At 39.5% G+C, this 26,251-nt stretch overlaps 1 protein-coding gene across 2 annotated transcripts in view; it reads right to left on the minus strand.

Annotated features, from left to right (window-relative positions):
* Window positions 1–443: 443 nt before the first annotated feature.
* Window positions 444–26,251, minus strand: part of LOC143643374 (uncharacterized) — a 31,272-nt gene continuing 5,464 nt past the window's right edge. The window contains exons 3-8 of one of the 2 annotated variants that reach the window (XR_013156245.1): window positions 8,470–8,603; window positions 7,859–7,956; window positions 4,148–4,349; window positions 3,250–3,332; window positions 1,603–1,683; window positions 444–872 (exon numbers count right to left, since the gene is read on the minus strand). Coding sequence is in view for 1 of the 2 variants with exons in the window: in XM_077112056.1 (XP_076968171.1) it covers window positions 4,284–4,349; window positions 8,470–8,603 (200 nt within the window). In the remaining variant the exon portion in view is untranslated. The remainder of the gene's footprint in view (window positions 873–1,602; window positions 1,684–3,249; window positions 3,333–4,147; window positions 4,350–7,858; window positions 7,957–8,469; window positions 8,604–26,251) is intronic. The other variant, XM_077112056.1, reaches the window with a different exon arrangement.

The following is a 26,251-nucleotide window of genomic DNA, read 5'->3' on the forward strand; positions in this document are numbered from 1 at the left end:
TGTTATTTACCTTCTCTACTATACATTTTATTCATCTGTGAAATGGAAATAAAAATTACATTTACCACAGAGTCTCCTATGTAATGCCAGAGATAATACATGTAAAGTAATACATATTAGGTGGCTTTGTAACTTTTATTGTTGTTATTGTTGTTTTCTTGATTAAACTAAATCCCTAGAGGGGAAAAAGAGCTTGTCTTGTTCATCATTTTATCACCCATAGATAATCTTAACTGATGATTAGGAGTGTTTGTAGGATGTTGGATAGCTTCTGTCCTCCTATCCCAATTAGTTTCTTATTTGTAAGGCCTTCATTATATTTCATTTTGTATTAGAATTCATTTATGTGTCGTATCTTTCCTTCTCCTTTGCAATGTGCTTTATACCAAAAAAAAAAAAATCACTCAGAAAATTCCACTTAAATAGATGGAAGAACACCTACAAATTCAAAGGCCCTTCACAGAGTCACAAAATCTCTCTTGATCATTGAATGAAATGCTCTATTTATGATGGACAAGATAAAATTTCCCTTTTGAAAAGTGAAGCTTTGAAAAAATTTGGAAATCACCAAAGAAGCAGGGGGCTTTTCTTGCAAAACATGGAAACATGTTCCTACATTGAGCTGAGAAGGCGATGTTTTAGTCATATCTCGTCAGTGTCATAATTCTTGCCTGCGCCACATAGAGAAGCAAAGCAAGTGGTTAGAAACAGGTTCTTTCTGTTTACGATGATGTCATTTAGGTCCAGCATGAGGGATCTGCTGTCTGTTCTCATTTTTTCTGCTCTGCGGAGCTCTCTTGGCTCCCTCTTGACACTGGCACAATAGTGGCTGAGGATCGAGGATAGTTTCAAGGGCTGATAGAACACCCGCTCTAAAAGCACATGACAGAAGAAAGCAGGGCTATTACTAAGGCTGATCAGCTCAGAGGCGATGCAATCAAAACCTTCAATTACACCTGGGTGATTTAATCAACTCCCTGTCAAACTCAGGCTGAAACTCCTCTGGTACTGTACAAATACAGTAATTACCATGCCAGCTTGCAATAAGATATTACTTCAGTGGATTAGAAAACACATTCTATTGTCAATTACCAACAGCCAATTTATAGGCCCTGAAACAAGCAATATTTTTTAATTGCTGCCTTTGTGTCATTATCACAAAATTACTTCTATTACGAGGTATTAAATCATCTCAGCAATGTTGGAAGTGGGGCCACAAGGGAGATTAAAAAGTTTTCACTCTGTTTCTTTCCTGATAAAACAGGAATAGAGGCATAAACACTTGCATCCTGCTGTGCTGGATTCTGAAATAAAAGAGAATCAAAAAGCCCCAGAGATTCTCTACCACACAAACAATCTTAAACAAACCCAGAAGCTACATGAACAAATCAGAATAAGAAAGTAGGAATCAGATTTATTTTGACCTGCACTTTTTTCTGTGCCCTGACTCATTTTATTCCCATCTGCCCATTTTCCAAGCCCCATTTTGCAGGGTATGTCTTGATTGACAGCAGGTGTGGCCACATCACCACGGCTTGTCTTTTCATATCTGAAAGATCTGAAATCTTTCTTCTCTACCCATCTGCTCCCTGGTCTACCTACCCAGTTCAGAGGTCTGCAGTAATTTGGCCTTGCCAGCTTTCCACTCAGCTCATCCAGAAAATTCCTAGGATTCTTCTTTTCCTGGTGGAAAAGGAACATCTGACACACCTGCTGACTCCCTGCCCCTGCCCCTTTCCAGGTGAGATACATGTTGGTCTGAGTACTCCGAAAGGAGGTACTTTCTATTCTGCCGGGTAACAAGGAACAGGAAAATTTTAATACTAATGATAACGATAACAATGGCAAACATTTATGTATAGCACTTACAGTGTTCCCAGCGCTGCTCCAAATGCTTTACAAATAGTGTAACAGTCCTATAAACTAAATATTATTATTATTATTCCCATTTCACAAATGAGGAGCTAATACAAGGAATGGTTAATGCTTTCTCTTTGCGGGGCATGGGCAGGCTCCGGGAATCTAACCCGGGTCTCCGGCACAGCAGGCGAGAATTCTGCCACTCAGCTACCGGTACAGCGCCTGGTTAACGCTTTTGACTGCAGTGATGTGTATATATATATAATGGAAAGAACACTGGATCATCTCAAGAGGAATTGAGTTTGAATCTCGACACTACCACTTAGCAGCTGAGTCTTATTCAGCCAACTGCGTTATCTGCTTTTAGTTTTAATTTCCTTATCTTTGTAAAGGAGAACATAGTGACAATAACACTTAGGTAAACCATGCAAATTCTTTTACATTTTTTACATGTATTAACTCTTAAATCCTCACAACTCTATTCAGTAGAAACTACAGCTGGGCTTATTTTGCAGATGATATAGCCGAGATGTACAGAGGTAAAGTATTTTGCCCAAAGCAACCCAGCCAGGCCGTGAAGTTCCCGAGGCACCTCTCTAAACCATTGCTCTGTATGACCTCACAAGGTTGCCTTCCCTCCTATGCTATTGGCTGTCTCTCTCCAAGTTCTTTCTGTTGTAATCCAGATGCATATTCCTCATTTCCAACTATACTCCCCACTCAGACAGTATCACAGCCATCTCTAGAGTGCACATGTCCCAACCAAAAGCACCATGATCTTACCCCAAACCTGCTCATCCTTCAATACTTCCTATTTTCTAGAACAAATATCTCAATCCATCTATTATATAAGCCAAAAACCTGAGCATAATCCTCGGCCAACATCTCATTTGGATAATTGTTACACTCTCCATTTGGTATTTCTGATTCCAATCATGTCACTTTCCATTGCACACAGATAGATGTCTCAGCCATCACCATCAGCTCAGGGTCTATCAGTGACTATGTAACTTCTCTGTCTTCAAAGATTAACCTCCAGATTAAACTCTATCACCTAAAGCCCTTAGGACCACTTCCCTCCCTTTAAGGAAACGGCTTTGCCTTTTTCTTCCGGCTTCTGCATTCACCCTGTGGTTTGTCACCAGGCACATCTCCCAGCATTATATAATTTTCAGATCTGCTTTTCTTCCTTATAGTTATGAGCCCATTAGAAAAAGTAAAATGCTGAAATCCACTTTACCTCTGAGTAAATCTTCTGATTTACTCAGGCATTCTCTAACTAGAATTTGAAAGTGTTAAAAGAAATTTAAAAAAAAGGAAATTTCAAGGATTGGAGTCAGAATGAATGGACCACAGAATTTTAAACCTGGAAAAGATCATGGAGCTCACCTGGTCAAACCCCCTCATTTTTCAGGGGAGGTACAGTGTCACTAAAGCTGGCAGAGGGAGAAGGTGAAAGGTAGAGTCCATGCCTAAATTCACAAAAACAAAACAAATGAATACATAGCGAGGAGGCTAGGGCTCAGTCCCCAGCAGTTCACAGACCAGGGATCTGTCTTTGGGGCACGACTTCTGTCGTTGAAAGTAGAGACCACAGTGTTCTATGCCTGACATATTCTGAATCTTGTTCATATTGAGGGTCATTTCCCAGATGACCTCGAGATATGCTGTGGAAACAAACACATTATCTTCTGGGGTTCGATGACCTTGCGGAATTGGCCAACAGTGTCCTCTTTGGAGAAAGGTATAATGAGCATTGGCATATGGAGGGCTCTCCAAAATTGTGCACTATGAAACAATTTTAAGTCAGAATTTCTCAAATTTATCGACGGTAGATTTTCCACTTTGTTTTGGGATTTAATACTAATGAAAATCTCATGAAATCGAAATTAAGTGGACAATGATGATTTAGTCATTAGTCACAGTTCAAGTGCTCAGTAGCCATTTGTGACTAGTAGCCCCTGTATTAGATGGCCTGGATTTGGTTAACAAAATCAACTGTACTAATTAGTTAAATGGTAACAATGACACTACTTTGCTACTACTTCCATAGAGCATTTTTGCTTATTTGTAGTGCCTCTAATGCCATGTCCCAAAGGAAGAACTAGCATGGAGAATAATTCAGGCACTGCGTCATGTTAGAAATAGTTGTGACAGAGTCTGTGGGCGAACCTGAAAGTGTATCAGGTTGTTCCCCGATGAACATGGGTCTGGAACACCCCATCATGGCTTATTTTCCCCCCCACCCACACACACACATACAAAAAAGAGCACCTCATTTGCTCACCCCCAATTCCTGGACTCTCTGTTCTGGTTACTGGTGTGGAAAAAGCTGCCTCAATCAGTCATCTTAAAGCCATACCATGGAGTTGACAGGAACAAAACATGCTACTCCTTGCCCCAGGATCATCCAGTTGGATTTGCTACTGTAGCTCCTGGCCAATTCTCCTGTCCGATTCTCTAAAAGATGCCCTTGAAACTGCTCCTCCCTATAGGGAATGAAAGAGAAAAATAATAAACAGAGCTAGGTGGACTCATAAAACTTGTTAAAATCGTTCAAGCATGGGATATTTGATGATTCATGGGGTTTACAAAGCATTACCAGATTAAAACAAGAAATGTCACACAGAGTAGTCATTCCATAACTTCAGAACCCCTGCGTGGTGGCATAATCCTAATGGAGCAAGGGTTGGTTTTAGGGGAACCGAGTGCACCCCCACCACCACCCACACCACCTTAAGAAGCACAGCGCTCACCAGCTGAGCAAAAAGGTTACTGGTTTTCCCTTATTCTCTATCCAGAGACAAAGACCTTGTAAGCTGCCTCTGCAAATTTGTTGAGCAATAATTTGCTCAGATTTCTCTCCCTGCAGATTGGGCCCATTTTCTCTCATGCAGTCATCAATGGGAAAGGAAAAGCACTGATTCATCAGCCCACTATTCTAACCCTTCACAGTTTCTGAGACAGTTTGTGATAAAGCAATTTTCCCTCTACTGTCCTGTCACCTTTCTGTCATTTGAATGTTAACCCCTCTCTTCACACACAGCTAAGATTCACAGCATCTCTCTTCTCTGCACATCCTCACTCAGCGTGATAATTCCACCTTTGCAATCTGTGACCAGCTACTCACCTTAAATAACCAATGGAAAACAAGGGGACTTTTCACACTCAGGAGCTGGGCTGAGCTGTATCCTGGAGAGAAGGATTAATCAATCCCTGAATTCAGCCTAATCAGCTGACAGAAGACCTACAACTCTTATTTATTTTACCGACATCTGGCATTTCCCCCACCTACCTAGAGAACTCAGAAAGGAGCCATGATGACAGAGCCAGGGGATACAGCCCACAGCTGCCTCAAAGAGAGATTATTATCAATTTACAATACATGCCTTGCCATGAAGTAGGTGCCAGTGTACTCGCTAACTTCCTATGTGATCATCCTGCCTATAACCCAGCTCCAACCCACAATCATCCTCTACACTGTTATGGAAAAAATGATTTCCCACTTTTCTTTGCTTTTAATAAGTGTTCATTGCCTGTCAACAATGTGTCAGGCACTGTAGTTGGCACTGGAGAGAAACTGATGAACAAAACAGTGTCCCTTCCTTCATAAGGATTATATCCTAGTGAAGGAGACAGAGATTAATCGAGTGAAAAATAGGGAGTGCAAGCGTTGTTCAGTTGAGATTCCTCACCTGCCATGCCAGTGACCTAGGTTCGATTCCCAGCCCGTGCACTTTCCAAAACAAACAAACAAAAAATTCAAAAATGGTGATACAATAACAGGATACTCACATGGATAAAGAATGAAATGTAACCCCCACCATGCAGCATACAGAAAAAAATATATACATTGTTTATATACTAAAGGATAAGACTTAGTAGGGTAGAGGGTGGTATGATTCTCAGTAAAAGCTTTCTCAGAGAAGCAATGACTGAGATGACTCTTGAAGAGGAGAAATTAATTAAGCAAAGGAGGAAGGGTTTTCCAGAAGAGCAAATAATTTGTGCAAAGGCCCTGTGGTGAGCGATGGCATGTATAGATCAGTGAAGCCCACATGCAGCAAGGAGGGAGAGAGTGGTATAAGACAAGCTGAAGAAATATGTAGCAACCAGACATTTCAAGGCCCTGGAGTCCATGCTAAGGACTTTGGTCTTTATCTTATGAGCATTGAGAAGCTATGGAAATGTTTTAGACGATAGCAAGTCATTGAGATGCTTTAAGCTGAAATATAAATTAATCATGTCCATTCATAGCTCCAATGTTACTTACTTAACATAGTCTACAGAATAAAATTTAAAATTCCTACCAATGTATTAAGATCTGTGTTTTGTCCCCCAGCCTTTTTACTTGCCCCACCATCACCTGTGCCTTCCTAACCACCCCCATACACGTTGAACCCTAGATCTCAGCCACAATCTTCACTGAACATGCAATATATTGTCCTGGATTTTTGTGTCTTTGCTTCTGTTGTATCTTCAGGCCGAAATGAAGACATTGCATGCTCTTAGAAGCAGGGGTGATGTCTTACTCATCTGTGTCCCTGTTACCTAAAACAGAGCCAGGCACATAAGCAATCTCAATAAATATTTGTGGCATGAGTGAGTGAGTAGACATGGGGGTGAATAAAGGCTTTCACTGCTTTATTCATCTGTTGAAATTCTACCCATTTTTAAAGGCTTGAGTCCAAATGTTACTCTTGCATGAAATTTTATCTGAGTCTCCAAGTTGGGATAATGTTTTTCCTACCTAGGCCATTCCTTATACTTGCTATGTTTCTTTTCCTTCCTTCCTTCCTTCCTTCCTTCCTTCCTTCCTTCCTTCCTTCCTTCCTTCCTTCCTTCCTTCCTTCCTTCCTTCCTTCCCTCCCTCCTTCTTTCCTTCCTTTATCTCTCTCCCTCTCTCTCTCTCTTCCTTTTGTTTTGTTTTGTTTTGTCCCATATTAAAGAACAAACATAGGGAAACACAATCTTGAGAAGAACGCTGAGAAGTCAAGACAGATACTTCAAATCAGGGTGCTTGGGTCACGTCAGAGAAAGAGTCATGGCTAAGGCACTTTGGAACTGGCAGTCAGATCTTTTGATTCTAGCAAGATTGTATCTAATCTAACTGGTCTCCTCAACCTTGACCTGAATTGTATCTGGTGAGATTAAGACATATCCAATCATATTTGCTAGATGGGGTGAGCAGCACTGCCAGAAATCTTTTTTTGTATTAGAGAGGCTGTGAGACAACTTAGCCCAAGGTAAAAGCCATACTGACAAACTTAGTTGACAAGCCTAGTGTGGAGCAAAGGGATAATTGTTAAGGACAGGGCAATATTTCTTATAAAGGTTTGTCCCCTGGCTCTGTCATCATGGCTCCTTTCTGAGTTCTCTAGGTAGGTGGGGGAAATGCCAGATGTTAGTAAAATAAATAAGAGCTGTTCCTGGACTCTTTGCAAGATGCTGGGTCATGAGACTTGCCACATGAAGCACTGGGCCCTGCTGGTCTTGGTGATTCTTCTCTCATAATTGTCCTTACAGCCGAGAAAGACTCTGGTTGAGGGAACTTTGGGAGGTGAAATGCGAGCGACAAAACTGGTGGGACTGGAGCTTTGATTATTGCTTTGGACATGATAGAGTCCTTAATTTTTTCCGTGGATGATGTGATAAGGGAAAAACAAATTGTATATTGAAGTTGCATGTTAGATGGACATTTCGTCCACTGGGTTAGTGACTCACCAAGGTAAAGAAGCATTCACAACTCAAATATCTAGAAGCCAGTTAACTCCTACCTGTGCTGCAGCAAGACCCTGGCCAACCTCTATAGAGTCTCTCCCTCCCAGCTCCAACAATATCTGAGAATCCCTGTAGGAGTTATATACAAATTTCCTTAAGTTAGTCTGTTACCTGTAGTCACCCCATGGCATCAGGTCGGTTTTTCCTCCCCCTGCTCCAGTTCCCCATTAACTGCCGCAGAGCAGCAGGGAGAAGGCTTTCCACAGCAGCTGCCCACCTGGAGAATGCCAGCATCCACACATGAGCTACACCTTCCAGATGCTCTCAACTCTCCCAGTCCTCAGAGTGCCAGAGCGGTTCTGGAGTTGAGCATACCTAGAGTCAAGAGTAGTAATAATGGGGATGGGATCGTATATGCTCCTTCCAAATTCGATGTCACAATTTGTCGTCTAAACCCTGAAGCAGCTGTGGTGAACTCAGTTGTGTGATGAAATTTCTCTTGAACAACTGATCAGTTTCTTCTTCTGATCTCCGCATGAGGGTCAAAACTACCCCAAGTGAACTAGAGAAAGCCCTTTTTTTAGAAGGTTGCTCTGCTGAATCTACTGGTTATATGAATATACACTCCTTAATTTAGTTTTTCTAGACTGTTTTAATAATAGAAATATGCATTGTCCTTCCTTGCTACTTGGCATAAGAAGGAAAGGTTCTGTGAAGCTTAATTCCCTAGTGAAAAGGTTTATGGCCAAGTCATTATTAGACTTTAATGATGGAGCCATACCACATGCAGTGTTGTCCACCTGTGTCCAGAATTTTCATAAATTGAAAACACACTCATGCATGAGTACACACTTGTGCATGTGCACACTCACACACACATAGCCCTACCTTATATAGAGGAAAAAGTAGGCAATATCCCATCTCCTTCATACTGGTTCCTTTCTCTCCAGTGCCACTCCTCACTTTAGGAATATAAAGTTTCTTTCTCTTTCCCCAGGAATAAATGAGTGAATCCCATGCATCTAAATAGAGACAAATGGAGACCAGATTGAATATATGTTGGGGTTAATGAGTACAACTTTTTGGTTCCTATTGAACCATACCAGATGCTCTGCACTTATTATTATTATTATTATTATTATTATTATTATTTTGGAAGGAAGCATAATTATTTGTTGAATTTTGCATTGCAGTTAGAGAAAGGGTCAGAGTGGCTGAAAGGGAGCAGATGTGGCAGGTGGCTCAATATAAAAGAATATTTTTATCAGGTTTTCAGCTCTTCTGTTTATTTGCTTTCAGTTTCTTCAAATATACCATATTGATAATATATAATTTCTATCCTTCAGAGTGACTTAGAGTTATAGAAGATACATTACATAGATAATGCCCCAGATCATTGCCTGCATAAGACGGCCCGTTCTGTAAATGCCCTGACTTATCTACATCACAGCAACATTTCCATCCTGTTCACTATTCAAGCTTTCTTATTTCAGAGCCCCTGAGGTTCTTCTCCATATATATGTATATATATATAAATAGCTCCCAGGAAAACCTACGCCATTTCTCTATGGGGAAAACTGGAGAGTATAATACTATAACCCAGAATTGGCAAATAAAATTCCTATGGGATAAATTTGGTCTGCTACCTGATTTTATAAATAAAGTTTTATTGGAACACACACATACACTCAAAATAGCTCTCAGGAAAAAAAGATCTAAGATTAAATATTTACAACTTGGTAGGAATTTACACTACCCATTCTCTACCTCCTGAACTACATTTTAAATACTACACAAAATTGTGGAATAAAGGGCTTTGTCTTCCTTGGAAGGCGTTTCAGGAGTTAGAATGAAATTAGAGTAATTATTATGGGGAAGAAAAGGGCTCTTTCTTCAAGTCCCTAAACTGTGCCATTGTAAGAAAAGGATTCGTCTGGATGTGTGACGGTTGTGTGTTTATGTGTACATTCCATGTGGGAACACAGTCTAGACACAGGTAGGCAGCATGATACAACTTGAAAGCACGTGGCATGAACCCTCCTTCAGAAACTAATAAATGGTGTGGTCACAGCCCTTCTTACTATGGAAAGAAAAATCACAACCTTTTCTGTCCATCCCTGGGCCAAACAGAAAGAAGAATAAGTCAGAGGTGTTTTTTTTTTTTTTAATTAAAATAATCTGGAAAACCCAAATAAGATTTTTTTCACATTGTCTGTTGTTTCAACCTATCAGTCCTCTAAATAGCAAGCTATTCCAACGTTAATTTAAGGTAAGAGTCGCTTTTCAGTCCACTTTCCTATATTTCACATATTTACAAATATTGAGACATATTTGTAAAGGTTTCAAAACAGTCATTACCTTAGCAGTTCTCTCCAGCCTCCCTCTTTAGGAAGGAACTGCTTTCATATGGGGAAAATGTCTTACTAAACCACCAGGCCTGAAAGCGGTACCTTGTGAGCACAGCTCAGCAATAGACAATAGGGCGGGAAAAAGAGAAGAAAGAGCACGTGAGAGAGCAGACCAAGTCATCCACTAGGAATAGCAAGATTTGGAGTACGCGCTAAGGGTGTGTGAGGGGAGGGTGGTGAGAGGCGAGGGCTCAAGATGGAAGCTGAGGGACTTTTTAAAGAACAGATGTGATGAATGCTCACATTTAAGTTTTTATGTTACTTTATATTTACTTCTCTGCTTTTACATATCTTCAAAAAAGGCCCGTGTGAGTGGATTTGGGTCAAAATCATAGAAAGAGGCTCATTGCATACCTATTTCAGAATGGGGTCAGCTCAGGGTTCATGGACTGAAATAAAATTCAGTATAAATTTCTCAGCTCAGAGGTGATCATGAGCATGTAAGTCCCCTGGAGATTTGCAGAAATCCCTGGAAGGCATTGGACTTTCCACAGGACATTGGATGGGGGGATCATGTCAGTCATTTCTAAGTTATCTGAGTCATATCTTAAGTTAACATCTGAGTTACAAATCCTTTTTGCAAAGTAAGGCCCACATGGGGCAGTTCTGAGCTTCCTCTCCCTTCCAATTTGCATTGTCGGATTAACTCTCAAGGAGATTTTTGGAAGGGCAATCCCAACTAATGCAATGTGATTTTTAAAATAGTTCATTTTACATATCCTGGAAAGATGTGCCTTTGAATGAGCTTCGCTGATTAAAATATATTTTCCAAAGCTCCTGAGGTTTGAGAACTGTTCTCTTTCTTTCTAGCTCCTTTCAATGTCTGCACACAATAAGCAAATCATGACCTCTTGTTCACTCCACAAATCCTTACAGGAACATTTCGAAAATAGTTTAGAAGAGAAGATGGTAAAAAAGGGAACTGGACATTAACTTATTCCTGCTTGCTTTCAGGATGAAAAGCTTCTGTTTATCACCGAAAATTCCATGGGGAATTGGAAGGAGGGGCAGAAACAAAATCTTATTGTTTGCACAGAACTATTCACAAATGTTATATCAAGGGGTCAGATTCACATACTGGGTAAAACCTTGAATTAAAAAATCCCAAGGGATTCCACAGAATGTGAAAAGGCCAGAGACTTTATTACTTGTCTTTTTCTTCTCCAGGAGTCCTGCTCATCAATACATTTAAAACAGAAAGGGGAGGGTCGGTGCCTCATGAAGAGACATTCTGGATATCCAGTCCCATTCAAACTCATCTACAATTCCCTGACACTATTTATAGCTTCTTTTCCACAGCTAAGGTACAGATACAATTTCAGGGAGGTACTTAAGATACAGTAGAAGCCCTAGAAATATGCACATGTCCCTATTTGTCTGGTCCTCCACTAAGTTCAAATAGGGTGGCTCAATTCATATATCCAATTTTTGCTAGCTCAAGGGAGGGCAAATGAAAACCCAGGGTGAAAAAGAACTGAGTCTGGCTAGGCAGCAACTAGCTAGTGACAAATAATTCCTATTCAGAGACCATACCTGCTGGAACCAAATGATGATGATGTTCATGTCAACATATATTTTTTTTTAGTACTTACTATATACTAGGCCCTGAACAAAAGACTTGCCTTGGATTGTTTTATTAAATTCTCATAATAATCCTACAAGGAAGCTTTTATTATTCCCATCATAAAGTTTAAGCGAGTGAGGTTTAACAAGTTCAATAACTTGTCCAGGAGTATCTGACTTGACCATTACCCTATACTGCCACTCTATCAGTAACCTCCCTTGCTCCTCCTAGCGTAAGGGTAAGTAAGGCTGGGGATGGGATGAAGGGTGACCCTCAACAAAACAACACAGTCCCTGACAGAATTTCTCCAGCCCACAAAGGACCAAGGATTTTTATTTTCCTTTTTTCTCCATCTCACGCCTTTCAACAAAACTGTCTCTCAAGTACGATTTTTTTTTTTTTGAGTACGATTTTAATATACTCATTAAACTATGAAAACTACAATGCAAATGGCTCACTGGCTCACCAAGAGATCTGGAATCTCCACAGGGAATACAATTCCTGTGAGTAGAAGAAAAGTTTTTTCAACTTAGAGGAGGGGGAGGGAGAGGTATTTTTTTCCCCTTAACTCAACACAATTGGTAAATTTTTATGCACCTGAAAGTCCCAATGTGACTGTGAGTTGGAAACCTCTAAGATATGTTGGTTTACTCACTTGGAGCTTCCACTGGGCCAATTTTAAAAATTGCCTGACTTAAAGGGAAAATTTCCAAGAAGAGTTAAGAAGATACCACAGAGACTCAGATATATTTGTCCCATAACCTACACAAAATGATCTTTAAAATCTAATAAAAAGCACAGAAAACGTTCTTTCAGGTCATGAGCCCTTCACCTGCAGATCACGTTCCCAGACATCTTACAAGAGATAGGGAAATGGTTCAGTCACCTACAGTTTCTGTGCCCTGGGAATTCTAGTGTATGTATTTGTTTGGATTCCTGCCAAGCTCAGAAACCAAATGAAAGGGATAGTTTCAAAATACCAATACATTCTGCTGTGGCTGGCTTCACTAACTAGGCTTAAAGACCCTTGCTCACAAAACTGCTACACTATTTTTTAACTTAGTTTTTACAATGATTTGTTTGGGTTTTATGTTATAATCCAATTAACGGGTAAATTCCCAGCAGATTGAATATGTAGAGAAGGCCTGTCTTCTTTCCTAATCTCCACACTTAACTTCAAGAAAAATCTCTCAAACTAAATAAGAAGGAAAGCTATTATCTATATCTGTTTTGGGTCAGAGTAAAATTATTGTCAATTCCTGAGGCCTTAAACAAAACTTCAGGTCTAGTACTTTTGTTAGAAGTTAAAAATTTAGAAATATCATTGATTGCACAATGTCACTGTTTTGTAAGTAGCTTTAATCCACTTTCCAACGGTTCCAGCTGTTCTAAATTGGTGTTCCTTGTCTTCCAAGGCCCATCATTTTCATGAGTCACACAGTCATGGAGAGTGCAGATTTTTAAAGGCTGGGATCCAGCTGAACAATGCCCGGGCGCCAGACTGCTCTGGTCAATCTGATAATCATGATCTTGTTTCTTTACAGAAAAAAAACTGGAAAGGGGTAAAGGAAGATGGAAACTAACATATACTGAGAACTCCTATGTGCTAAGCAACCTTAACATTTGATCCATACCATATAACTATTTATTATCCCCTTTTCTTAGATGAGGGAACTAAGGCTTAGAGAAGTGACGTAATTAGCCTCAGGAAAGAAAAGGCAAAGGTAAGCTCAGGGTTGAATGCAGGTCTTTTTCTCGTAAGCTTTGCTCATCCTATCCAAACGTATTGCTTCCCCACGTTGCAAGCCTGTGGCCAAAGACAGCTTTAGAAGTAAATAAATCATTGGAAAGGCCTTCGCCCAGCCATGATTCTCACATTTCTGCAAGACCTAACTAGCTAGCAATGCCCAGGGCATGTGTCAACTCAGCCCTGGCTCAGTATAATGTTTCTGGGCTTATTTACAGTATGGGGTTCATTCTTGATTCATGAACTGATTCCAAGTACTCTGTCCTCCAGGCTGGAGTAACCCCTGGCACCTCAGGAGCATTGCTCCTTCTTCCATCACTTAGGCTCACTAGATACTGACTTCCTCCAAATGAAGCAATTAGGTGAAGTTTATTTCTAAAAGAAATTTCTAAAGCCAGTGAGTGCAAAATCCATTAGCTATGCGGAATTTGGAGAGAATTTCTTTCCATTACCTAATTGGAGTTGAAGCAGTAAAGACAAGAAAATAATAATAAGCAAATTATAATAGCTGAAATCTACTGAATGTCTTATTTTTTTTTTTTACCACTTACAGGAAACAAAAAGGAATACACAACCCCAAAATTAAAAGCACTAGTGGTGGATCTTGCAGAATCTACTTAGAGTGTACATGAAACTTTTGACTGTTACAGTGAAGGTGTGAGGGTGAGATGATATCAAATAATTCAGTGTAAAAAATAATAAGAGAATTATTTTTAGCTAGTACTTATAATCAACAAGTGGCAAGGGAGAAGAAAAAGACTTAGTAATAATTTAGTCCCTTGTATGATCTGAGCATTGTGCTGGGCACTTTCATATATATGTATATATATTATCTGTCAGTTCTCATAACAACCATATAAAGTAGGTACTATGCTATGGTGCTATGGTCCTCATTTAAAGAGGACATGGATGTTCACAGTCATTTGAAAAATAATTTATTTCAGTGTGAATTCATTCATTTAGAACTTTGTTAATATCATACAATTTTGAATAAAAGAACCCTGCAGGCATTAACCTCATTAGGATCCCCTAAAGAGCAAACTGGAGATGTTATTCTCATTCTAACTTCCAGCTCAGGATCACACTTACATAATGACTCTCTTTGCGGAGCCTCCACTGAGAAGATATTTCAAAAAACCACAAACAACCTAAGAACAATAAAACGAATGGGAGAGAGAGGAGCGATATTAATTAATTTCTAGAATATGGAAAACAAATGAAAGAATGGCAATTAAGAGGTAGAAGGGAGAAAGATATAGCCTTAAATATGAGTAGAAGATAATGTAGCATAGGAAGCAGCCGACTGCCTTGAAAAATCTGAGAACCTCTGGTTCAGAAAGGTAAGACTGAAATAGAAATTTTATCTACAGTATAGTTGACCCAGCCACACCCTCTACCCACTCCTCACAAAATATAAATTCAGACACTTGCCCTCGGGCAAAAGGATTGGAGAGCTCTTCTCTACTAAAGTAGAATGAATTGTTTGGGTTAGAACGAGGGTAGCCAGAGGGGGTGTTAGTGACAGAGTAAGAGCCTCCTCATTCAGTACCAAGGGCCCCCCACTATCCTAGAAGACCCCACACCGCGGAGCTTGGAGGAAGGCCTGCGGCGGGCACCCCCTGCATGCAAATGCTGAGTTCTGGTCAGTCTATTTACTGCTCATTCTTCAAACTGAAGAGACAACCAAGTATCACAAGATGTTTGAGGCAAGCCTGCAACAAGAAAGAGAAGCACCAGCATAAACAAACAGCAGCTGATCCCAAGGGGAAAAAAGAGAATTTAGGGAATAGAAGGCCAGTTAGCATACTCAGAAGGACTCACAAGTATATTGCATGGATAAAATAACAACAGGAGCTCAGAAAATTTTATTTTTTGGAAATCAAAAGTGTGATGCCAAAATTGAACATCCAGTAGATGGGGTACAAGGCCAAGTTGAAGAGCGCTCCTAGAAAATAAAGTGAAAGACACTGAAAGTAAAATATGAAAAGAAATTAAAAGACATTAACGATCAGTCCTAAGAGATCTGATATCTCATTAGTAGGAACTCTAGAGAGAACAAAGAGATTATCAAAGACAAAATACAAAATGAAATCTCCAGAGATGATGGGAGAATATCTTCAAATATATAAAGAGACTACCGAGTTCACAGCCCAGTAAACAAAGATAGACTCACCCCTCGACAAGTTATAGTAAAATTTCAGAACACTGTAGATTGAGAGAATGTCTGAAGACTTTGCAGAGAGGGGTTGGGGGAAAACAGTAGCTAAAGCCTCAAAGATCGTGGTATGAAGCCAAAAGCAAAACATCTATAGTCTATAAAAATAGAAACAACAACATAAGCATATTATTTAGGCCAGAGGACCTAAAAACAGAAATAGTTAAATATCGGTGCCTCTGAAGAGCAGGTGGGAATGAGACAGGGGCCACGGGTTGGGATTGTGGCTTTTTATTGTCACCAAGCAAGTGTTACTCTGGGGATTATAAACACACACACATGCCTATATGCATCTATGCACATAGCTACATATAGACACATATAAATCTTATATGTCAGTGTACAATACATAGGCTACACATTGTATAAGATATATAGTCAGTATGTAATGTATATTTACATTATCAGACTATGTGTGTGAGTATTGTGTGTTTATAAAAATAAAACTGTATATTACCCCTTGAGGACAACCCGATCAACAACATCTCTTAATATCATAATACCTGAATGCACTCATAATTGTTGATGAATTTGATACAGAGCCATAAAGTCATATCCCACAAAGTTTCCCAGTGGCTTGGAAAATACACAACTCTCCTACCAACACAGCTTTCAAACAGTCAGTGGCTTAGGCTGAGCTAACAGGATATAAAAACAGTTGGTTGAGAAGTGGAAACTTCAAGTTCAAAAACATTTGGGATTTTTCTGATCTCAAATGAATGTTGTATTTTTTTAAAACTGAATTTCGGTCAAACCTGTTTGTGTATTTGGGGAGTGAGCCATTGGCACTGAGGAACGTTTGACTCTTCCTGCTGCTAAACATGCTGGGAGAAAGGAACTTCTGGAAGCCGGCTGAATTATTCTGAGCCGTGACAAGAACCTTTGGGGAAAGAGAAATAGCTTCTTAATTGGTCCCTTTGCAGCATATAGGATTGGTCTCACATGGGGAGATGGCCTCCAGGTAAGGGATTAGGGTTCGTGTTTCCTGGCAGAGCCTAGAAAAAAATCAGATCTGCGGAACCAAAAACATTTGGCAAAAACAACAGTGCAGGGGTAAAGTGGAAAGAGGAGTTCGAGCATGGGGGCGTAGGGGAAGGGGGAAGCAAGAGTAAGAACGATATATTTCCTGCTCAATGTGTGAGAAATGCAGAAACACTACACAGTCCCACCGAAGGCTGCATTCATTAGGCTGCACCAGCAGCTGTTTGGGGCTTAAATTGCCAGGGTTGGTATTTTTTCGAAGTCTGGTGCTTTTTCGATTGACCATGGGGAAAGCATTCCTCAGAGTTAGGGCATGATACAGACTGCTATGTCTTGCTCACAGTTGATAATTTCCCTAGAGGCAGATGAGATGCCGGGAGACAAAACCAAGGACTCACGAAAAATTGCGTTAGTGGAGAAATGAAGAGCGCTAGGAGCCCGAGTAGGCGAAGCTGCCTGGTAATATAATAATTCAAAGACCGCAGGTAAAAACAGCCCCCCTGGGATGTTGCAGTTCGTCATGCACTCAGTCAAGGAAGGAAAACAAGAAGCCAAAAATTGTGGTGAAATTGTTTTCCTGAAAGAGGCGCTGCTATAAATATAGATGCCGTGGGATAGAAGAACAGAGAGAATAACAGCAAGCCTGGATTCAGAATGAGAGGCAAGTGGATCCCAGCTCAAAATATCACTCACAGGTATTGAGGAGAAAGACATCAAAGTGAGGGGAGGCTCAGAAAATCTAAAAGACCCTCATATTCTAAAATGATTAATTCAACCCTATTTATCAGGCAGAAGCATAGATTCGATGCTAGCGATGTTTTTTTGATAGGGCCAATTTTCCTGAGGGTAGAGAATAAGAATGTAATTTAGGAGAGAGTTTTAGGTGGGTATGCTGGATGGATGTTAAGGTGAACCCCATAATTCCTGCCCCTGGTGTCCATAGCCTGCATAATCCTGTCCTCTTGAGTATGTGGGGAGCTGTGACTTGAAATAGAATATGGCAAAGGTGACTGGATGTGATTTGGTTATAGATGACTCTGTGATTTGGTTGTATATGACTTTGTCTTAGCAGATTGGAGCAGGAGGTTCTCCTGGCTGGCTTCATGAGGTGAGCAGTCACATGATGGGAATCCGTGTGGCCAAGAGACAGGGGCACCCACTGGATTCTGAGGGCAGCCTCTAGCCTACACCAGCTGGGGCCCTCAGTTCTACAAACACGAGGGAACGAACTCTGCCAGCAACGTGAATGAGCTTAGAAATGGATTCTTCCCCAAATTCCAGATAGGAATGGAGCTTGGCCTGATTGCAACCTTATGAGACCATGAACAGAGAGCCCAGCTCAGCCAAGGCCAGACTTCTGACCCACAGAAACAGTGATATAATAAATTTGTGGTGTTTTAAATTTATAAAGTTATGGCGCTTCGTAATGCAGCAATAGGAAACTAATACAGTGGGGGAGGGAGCAGGTGAAAGGGAATGAGGAATGATGACAGATAACTTCTAAACCAGAAGCAGCAAAGCAGCCTCAATGCCATGTGTTTATCTCATCGTTATTAACTTACATTTGGTCTTCCCTGATGCCCGCTGCCCTGTGACCCAACTAACACCAGGCTTTTTATCACCTCTGAGTTGTCCACACTTTCCTTGAGCTAGAATCCACATGTTGCACTATTGGCCAAAAGATGGCACAAATATATTGTCCCTATTATTTCAATATTGAAGGTCTAACCCTATGCAAAGTTGGGAAGAGGGAAAGTTTATTGCCCCACTCTTTTGATAGTCTTCTGCTCTTAAGGCAGAACTCTCTTCTCTGAAAGGACGTATCAGCTTCTTGTTACTACCTCTCACTTGCCCAGCACCATGTTCCAAATCTTTTGTGGCTTCCCTTTTACCCATTAAATCTTGCCTCTTCCTGGATCCTATTCTTCAAATCCCGCTTTGTGTTAATGGATTCATGCTATGTGTGGCCAAGTGGTCTTAGCTTAACGAATCATCTCATCCAGATACCATTTTACTTTTTACCAGATGTCTTTAAACTATAATCAGTGGAGTATTTAAGAAACTGGTGAGCAGCTATGTTGTCCAGGCAAGACTGTCAGGGCCCCACAAACCATGTCACACAGAGACAGTGGGTAACAGGTGAGCGTGCCAGGCATTTCCTTCTCACAGGAGCCCTCTTGTTGATTGGAGCCATGTTGATGGCCACCATGTTTATTCCAGAGACATTAACAGCAGCATCTGTCTAGTGACTGGCAGATGTCAGACTTTCCCACCACCGCTGTGTGGAAAAGGAGATGGAAAGTTTTGCCTTATGCCCATCACATATTTATTTCTCACTCTTTCATCTAAGTTTTTTTCAGCATTCGCCCTTACTGCATCTGATTTCTGAGCTGTGTAAAAATGTACCTTCCTTATGGAAACAATGGGAGAGAAGTAAGCATATGAAAGAAACATAACACTAGTTTACTGGACTTTCATGAGGTAGTAGAGTCTCCACACCAGGAAAAGCCCACTGCTTCCTAAGTCCACAGGACTTTCAGAGATGCTTTCCACATACCTGCATGATGTGGTTTTCTAAGCCCTTGTGAAAAGCACACCCACTGCCTGAACTGCCCTTCCCTTGCCCCATTTGAACCCAGACTTGGTTTAGGTGTGTGGACACCTGGAATCCTGCCCTGACTGACCCCAAGGTCTGAGCCCCCATAAGAGCTGTAGTCATGACATTGAACACCTTGTCTAGGAATTTTCTGAATTGTCTGCCTCCCTTCCCAGACAGCAAGCTTCTTAAAGATACAGACTGGGTCTTACTGTCTTCTATCCTAAGAGACTAGCATACTGTCTGGCACTAAAGACATGTTTAATGGATGAGTGAATGAATGAATGGCCAGACAAGCAGCAAGAACTTGATCTTTTCAGTCTGTGAAATAACAGAAAGAAAAGGAGACAGTGATTCTGCGAGGTTAGGAGTTAGAAAAGAGCTGTTTTTATTAGGTGTTCTACATTAAGATTGATGCACAAATTGCCTTTCTCATCCTGTCCCATGTGAACAGTGAAGTTACTTTACGACATTTTCCAAAAAAAGTGCCTGTGAAAGCCACTCGCCTGAAGTCAGAAGGCCAGGGCTTTACTACCAGGAACATTATGGATAAGAAAATGGGTTTCACTTGCATGGCAATTTCTGATGACTGTTTTTTATATTCAAAGTACTTGCAAATATTTGATATAGGTGAGACCTAATTTCCCCCCTTATTAGACTTCCTGCAATATGTTATAATTTATAACTTTTTATAAAAATGTTATTCATTTGATTAATTTAAAGTGTATCTTATATCATGTATTTGGGGGGAATGTTCTAGCTGTATCAAAGTACAAGCCACCAATGGGTTCCCACTTGTTAAAATAAGAAATTGTCCTTCTCCTCTCCTAACTGCTTTGTCCTTACTACCACTACTGAATGAATGCGCAGGAGAGGAACACCCTCTGCCAACCCTGGGTAAGCAGTACTCTGGGTCTGGCTTCGGAAGAGATCTCTCCATAGATCCTCCGTTCTCCCCACCTCACATCCTCACAATCCTCCAAAGAACAAGAGGCCTCTCTCCACCATTAAGTGCATATTCTACTCCTTTTCCCCAAGAAGCTCCTTCTTACTTGGACAAATGTTTTTCTTATTCATAAGGAAAGACAGGCATCAGAGAGTAGCTCATATTGACCTTTACCTCAAGGACTGTCTTTATTCCCCCGGGATACCAACTCATTTTTCCTTGACCTCCAAATCTCCTACACTAATAGCCTCGAGTCTAAACTTTAAATTCACTGTGCTTGGATTCTGATCTTCCATTTTCTTCTGGAGAATCGTGGAATTTAACTTTATCTCTAGTCATCCTTCTAAATCATTGTGTTTAGGATTCCCAATGACCTCTTTCCAACTAAATGCAGTGACTTCATCTTTTTGCATTCCTTATTCTCTTTGACCTCTGCCATGACAGAATCAGGATACTAGAATCATAGGCCCTATGTGCCCTTTCAACCACTGTGGCAGAGTTTTGAAGATGTGGTTATACCGGAGCTGTCTCTGCTGTCCACTTTCCCTGCCTCCCAGTGTGGAGCCCTCAGTCCAGCCCTGCCTTCAGCTCGCCAGTGTTCAGCTTCTGGGCTGTAGTTTCTTGTTCTAAGCCAATCCCATTGCTTCCCTTCATTCAGGAAAACTCATTATTTCCATTGTACTGAGAATTTCTTTCTAATTTTGAGTCTTGAAGTCAAAGAAAAACTTGAAGGAGGTGAGAGGATTAACTATGCAGATATATAAAGGAAGAGTATTCCAGTCAGAAGAAACAGCTCATGCAAATGTCCTAATGGAGAAGTGTGTTTTGCAGAAATAGGAAGGAGGCCAGAGGGCTGGAGCTAGGCTGAAGCGGAGTCATCAAAGGGGAAAGCAGTAGGAAATAAGCTCAGAGAGGGAAGGGAGTTGCAGAATGGAAGGAGGCTGCAGCCTGTGAAGCCCTGAGGCCACTGTAGGGACTTTGGCTGTTACTGGGTAGAAAATGGGAAGGCTTTGGAGGATTTTGAGCAGAGGAGTAACAAACAATATTTTAAGAGAATAACTCTGACTGCCATGTTGAGGATAAACCAAGGGAGAAGAATCAGGAGGCTACTGCAGAAATCCAGGTGAGATATGGTGATGGCCCAGATCACAGCAATAGAGATGGCAACAGAGATGGTGGGAAGCAGTTGATTGTGGATATGATTTGATGGTAGTGGTAATAGGGCTTTCTGAATGATAGGATGAAGTGTAAGAGAGAAAGACAGGACCCCAGAATGACCCCAAGGTTTTTAGTCTGAACGCTGAATGATGGAGTTGGCCTCAGAAGATATGCGATAACTGTAAATGGAACAAATATTCAGGAAATGATCAGGAGTTCTATTTCTTTTCCTTTTTAAATTATTTTTTTCATCTTTACTAAGAAATCCTCTCCCTTTCCTCACCACCTTCCTCAGTAACCTCTAAGCTGCTTTCTATCTGTGAATTTGCTAATTCTAATCATCTCTTGTAAGTGATACCATACAATTTTTTTCCTTATGTGTCTTGCTTCACTGAGCACAAATTTGCAAGTTTCTTTCATGTTGCAGCATCTCCCATACCTTCATTTCTTCTTACAGCCAAATAATATTCCATTGTGTGTATGTACCACATTTTGTTTACTCACTGATTTGTTGTTGGGTTATTTCCAGCTTTAGGCTATTGCAAATAATGCTGCTCTGAACATTGCTGTACAAGCATCTGTTTTCTGTATACATGGACCCTGCTCTGAACATTGCTGTACAAGCATCTGTTTTCTATATACATGGACCCTGTTTTCCCTCTCTGTGGGTACATACCTTGTGTGTGATTGCTGGGTCAAATGTAAATGTATATCTAAACTTTTGAAGTCTACCATATTGCTTTCTGCAGTGGCTGCACCCTTTTACATACCCACCAACAGTGCATTAGAGTTCCAATTTCTCCAAATCCTCTCCAGCTCTTGTTATTTTCCATTCTTTTAACAACAGCCATCCTTGTGTGTGTGAAGTGGTATCTCATTGAGTTTTTAATTCGCATTTCCTACTGGGTAATGATGTTGAACATTTTGTCATGTGTTTATTGACCATGTGTTTATCTTCTCTGGAAAAATGTCTATTTAATTTCTTTGTCCATTTTTAAATTGGGGTGACTTTTTGTTGTTTGAGTTGTAGGAGTTCCTTATATATTCTGGATATTTAACTCTTCTCCAAAATATGGTTTGAAACTATTTTCTCCCATTCTGAATATAACTTTTTACTCTCTTGATAATTTCCTTCAATGCACAAAAGTTTTTAATTTTGATGAAATCTAATTTATCTATAGTTGTTTTTGTTATTCATGCTTTTGGTGTCATATCTATGAATCCATTGCTGAGTTCTAGGTCACAAAGATTTATCCCATGTTATCTTCTAAACGCTTTATAGTTTTAGCTCTTATATTTTTATTCTTGATTGATTTTGAGTTAAATTTCATATATGGGCTGAAGTAAGGGTCTAGTTTCACCCTTCCACGTGTGGATATCCAGTTATTCCAACACCATTTCTTGAACAGACTCATCTTTCTCCACTGCATGTTCTCAGTATCCCTGTCAAAAATCAGTTGGCCGTAGATGCGTGGGTCTATTTCTGTACTTTCAATTCTGTTCCACATATCTTTTTGTCCATCCTTGTGACAGTGCCACACTGTTTTGGTTATTGTTGCTTTGTAATAATATTTGATATCAGGAAGTATGAGTCCTCCAATCTTGTTCTATTTTTAAGAGTGTTTTGACTTCAGAGCCTCATATAAATTTGAGGATCAGTTTCAAACTGATGCAAAAAAGGCTACTGGAATTTTAATAAGGATTGTACTGAATTTGTGGATTGCTTTGGGTAATATTGACATATCAACAATGTTACCTCTTCCAATGCATGAACGTGAATGTCTTACCATTTACTTAGATGTTCTGTCATTTCTTTTGGCAGTGTGTGGTATTTTCTAATAAACAAGTCTTCTTTAGACTTAGTTAAATTCATTCCTAGACATTTTATTCTTTTAGATTCTATTGTAATCAGTATTTTCTTATTTTACCAGTTGGATTGCTCATTGCCAGTATATAGGGAAATTGGTTTTTCTATGTTGATCTTGTACCTTGTAACCTTGTTGCATTCATTTATTGACTCTAGTCATTTTCTGGTGGATCCCTTTGGGTTTCATGTCATCTCACATTCTATGTTTCAGCTGCCAAGATGTGCAGGAAAATGATGGCCAAATGTGCAGGAAAATATATCAATCACACTTGGTACCTTTTGTGAGCAAGAAATTAAGTCCTATTTTACAAGGGACCTACTTCTTTATGAGATTTTTGACAAAGGAAGAAATTTGTTTTACTTTTTAAAATATTTTATGTGATCAGTACCACCAGTTCATATAGGTATCATTATACTCTTTCTGTCTCATGTTCACATATGGAAATGCTTATTTGAACCCCTATTGTGGCACTGATCATGGAATAATTCATTTCAGGATTATTTATTTCTATGTCTGCTTTCTCAACCTGGTATTAGTGTTCTGGACGGCAAAAAAAAAAAATACCTCTTGCTTGTCTCTGTATCACCTGCATTATCAAAAAGCCCTAGCTCTGCACCTAGAGGCATTCAGTAACTGTTTTCTAAATTAAAAAAAAAAAAAAAGATCACATCTGCAAGTAGAAATTTCTCAATTCAGGTATCTTTTTATTCTTCAATTGTTCTTTTCAATTCTTTTTTAATTCAGATATCTTTTTATTTCCTTTTCTTGCCCAATTGCTCTGAGAGGATTTATAGTACAATACTGAGTAGCAGTGGTGAGGTGGGCATCTTGCCTTGTTCCTGATCTTAGAGGGGAAGCTTTATATTTTTCATCATTGAGTATAATATTAGCTGTGGGTTGTTAATAAATAACCTTTATCATATGGAGAAAATCCCCTTCTATTCCTACTTTTCTCAGTGCTTTTATTTAGAAAGTGTGCTGGATTTTGAGGAATGCCTTTTGAGGTACTCGTTTTCTTTCCTTCAATCTATCTATGTAGGGTATTACATTGAGTACTTTCTTTCTATTTTTTTTGGATGCTGTATGGCAGGGTCACATGTCGTTATTTTTCCATGTGAGTATCCTGCTATTGCAGCACCATTTGTTGAATTTTTGTTTGTGTGTTTGTTTTTTGGGATGTGCATGAACTGGGAATCAAATCCAGGTTTCCCACATGGCAGTACATTGATTGTTTCTTGTATTTTGAACCACTCTTGCATCCCTGGGATGAATCCCACTTGGTCATGGTTTATAACCTTTTTAATATGCCATTGGATTCAGTTTGATAGTATTTTGTTAAGGATTTTTGCTTCTATATTGATAAGGGAAATTGATCTGTAATTTTCTTTTTTCGTGATGTCTTTATCAGGCTTTTATATCAGAATAATGCTGGTCTCATAGAATGAATTAGAAAGTGTTCCTTCGTCTTGAATTATTTGGAAGAGTTTGAGAAGGATTGGTACTAATCCTTTAAATGCTTTGTAGAATTCACCAGTGAGCCATCATGTCCTGGACTTTTCTTTGATGAAAAATTGGATTATTGATTCAATCTCTGTACTTGTCATAGGCTTCTTGATATTTCCTATTTCTTCTTGAATCAATTTGGGTAACTGATGTATTTCTAGGGACTTTTCCATTTTTTTCTAGATTAGTTTGTTGGCAAACAGTTGTTCATAATATTATCTTAAAATCCTTTTATTTCTGTAAGATCAGCAGTGATATCACCATTTTCCTTTCTGATTTTGGTTATCTGCATCTTTTCTCTTTTTGTCTTTGTCAGGTCAAGTTAAAGGTTTGTAAATTTTATTGATTTTTTTTTCAAAAAAACAACTTTTAGTTTTGTTTATTCTCTTAATTGTTTTTCTATTTTCTATTTCATTTATCTCCACTCTCACCTTAGTAATTTCTTTTCTTCTGCTAACTTTGGGTTTACTTTGCTCTTGTTTTCCTAGTTCCTCAAAATGTAAAGCTAGGTGATGTATTTGAGTATTTCTCTTTTTTAATATAGGCATTTACAGCTATAAATTTCCTGCTGAGCTGCATCTCATAAATTTGCATATGTGGTGTCTTAGTTTTTATTTGTCTTTAAGTATTTTCTAATCTCCCTTGTAATTTCTTTAATCCATTGGTTGTTTGAGAGACTGTTTAATTTCCACATATCTATAAGTTTTCAAGTTTTCCTTCTGTTACTGATTTTTAGCTCCATTCCACTGTAGTCAGAGAGGTTACTTTCTATGATTTGAATACTTTTAAATTTATTGAGACTTCTCTTGTGCCCTAACATTCTCTCCTAAAGAATGATTCATGTGCATTTGAAAAGAATGTGTATTCTCCTGCTGTTGGGTGAAATGTTCTATATATGTCAGTTACATCTAGTTGGTTTATAGTTATATTAGTTAGAGTTCTCTAGAGAAACAGAATCAACAGGAAATACTCACAAATATAAAATTTATAAAAGTGTCTCATGTAACCGTGGGAGTGCAGAGTCCAAAATCTGCAGGGCAGGCTGTGAAGCTGACCATTCTGATGGGGAGTCTGGACGAACTCCTCAGGAGAGGTTCGCCAGCCAAAGCAGGAAGAGAGCCTGTCTCTTCTGAATCCTCCTTAAAAGGTTCCCAGTAATTAGATTAAGCATCACTCATTGCAGAAGACACTTCCTGGCTGATTACAGATGAAATCAGCTGTGGATGCAGCTGACGTGATCATGATTTAACTCTATGAAATGTCTTCATTGCAACGGACAGGCCAGCACTTGCCCAACCAGACAAACAGGTACCACCACCTGGCCAAGTTGACACATGAACCTGACTGTGACAATAGTGTTAAGGTCCTCTATTTCCTTCTTGATCTTCTGTTTAGCTGGTTTATCTAATCTCGAAAGTGGTGTATTGAAATCTCTAACTATTGCAAAACTGTCTAATTCTCCATTCAATTCTGTCAATGTGCTTCGGATATTTTGACACTCTGCTGTTAGATACATGTATGTTTATAATTGTTAAATTTTTTGTTGATTTGACCCTTTTATTGATATATAATGTCCTTTCTTCTTGTAAGTTTTTTACTGAAAGTCTATTTTATCTGAAGTGAATACAGTCATCTGCTTTCTTTTAATTACTATTTGCATGAAATTTTTTTCCAACCTTTCACT

The sequence above is a fragment of the Tamandua tetradactyla genome, chromosome 8 (genome assembly GCF_023851605.1).
Source record: "Tamandua tetradactyla isolate mTamTet1 chromosome 8, mTamTet1.pri, whole genome shotgun sequence".
Classification (NCBI taxonomy): Eukaryota; Metazoa; Chordata; class Mammalia; order Pilosa; family Myrmecophagidae; genus Tamandua; species Tamandua tetradactyla.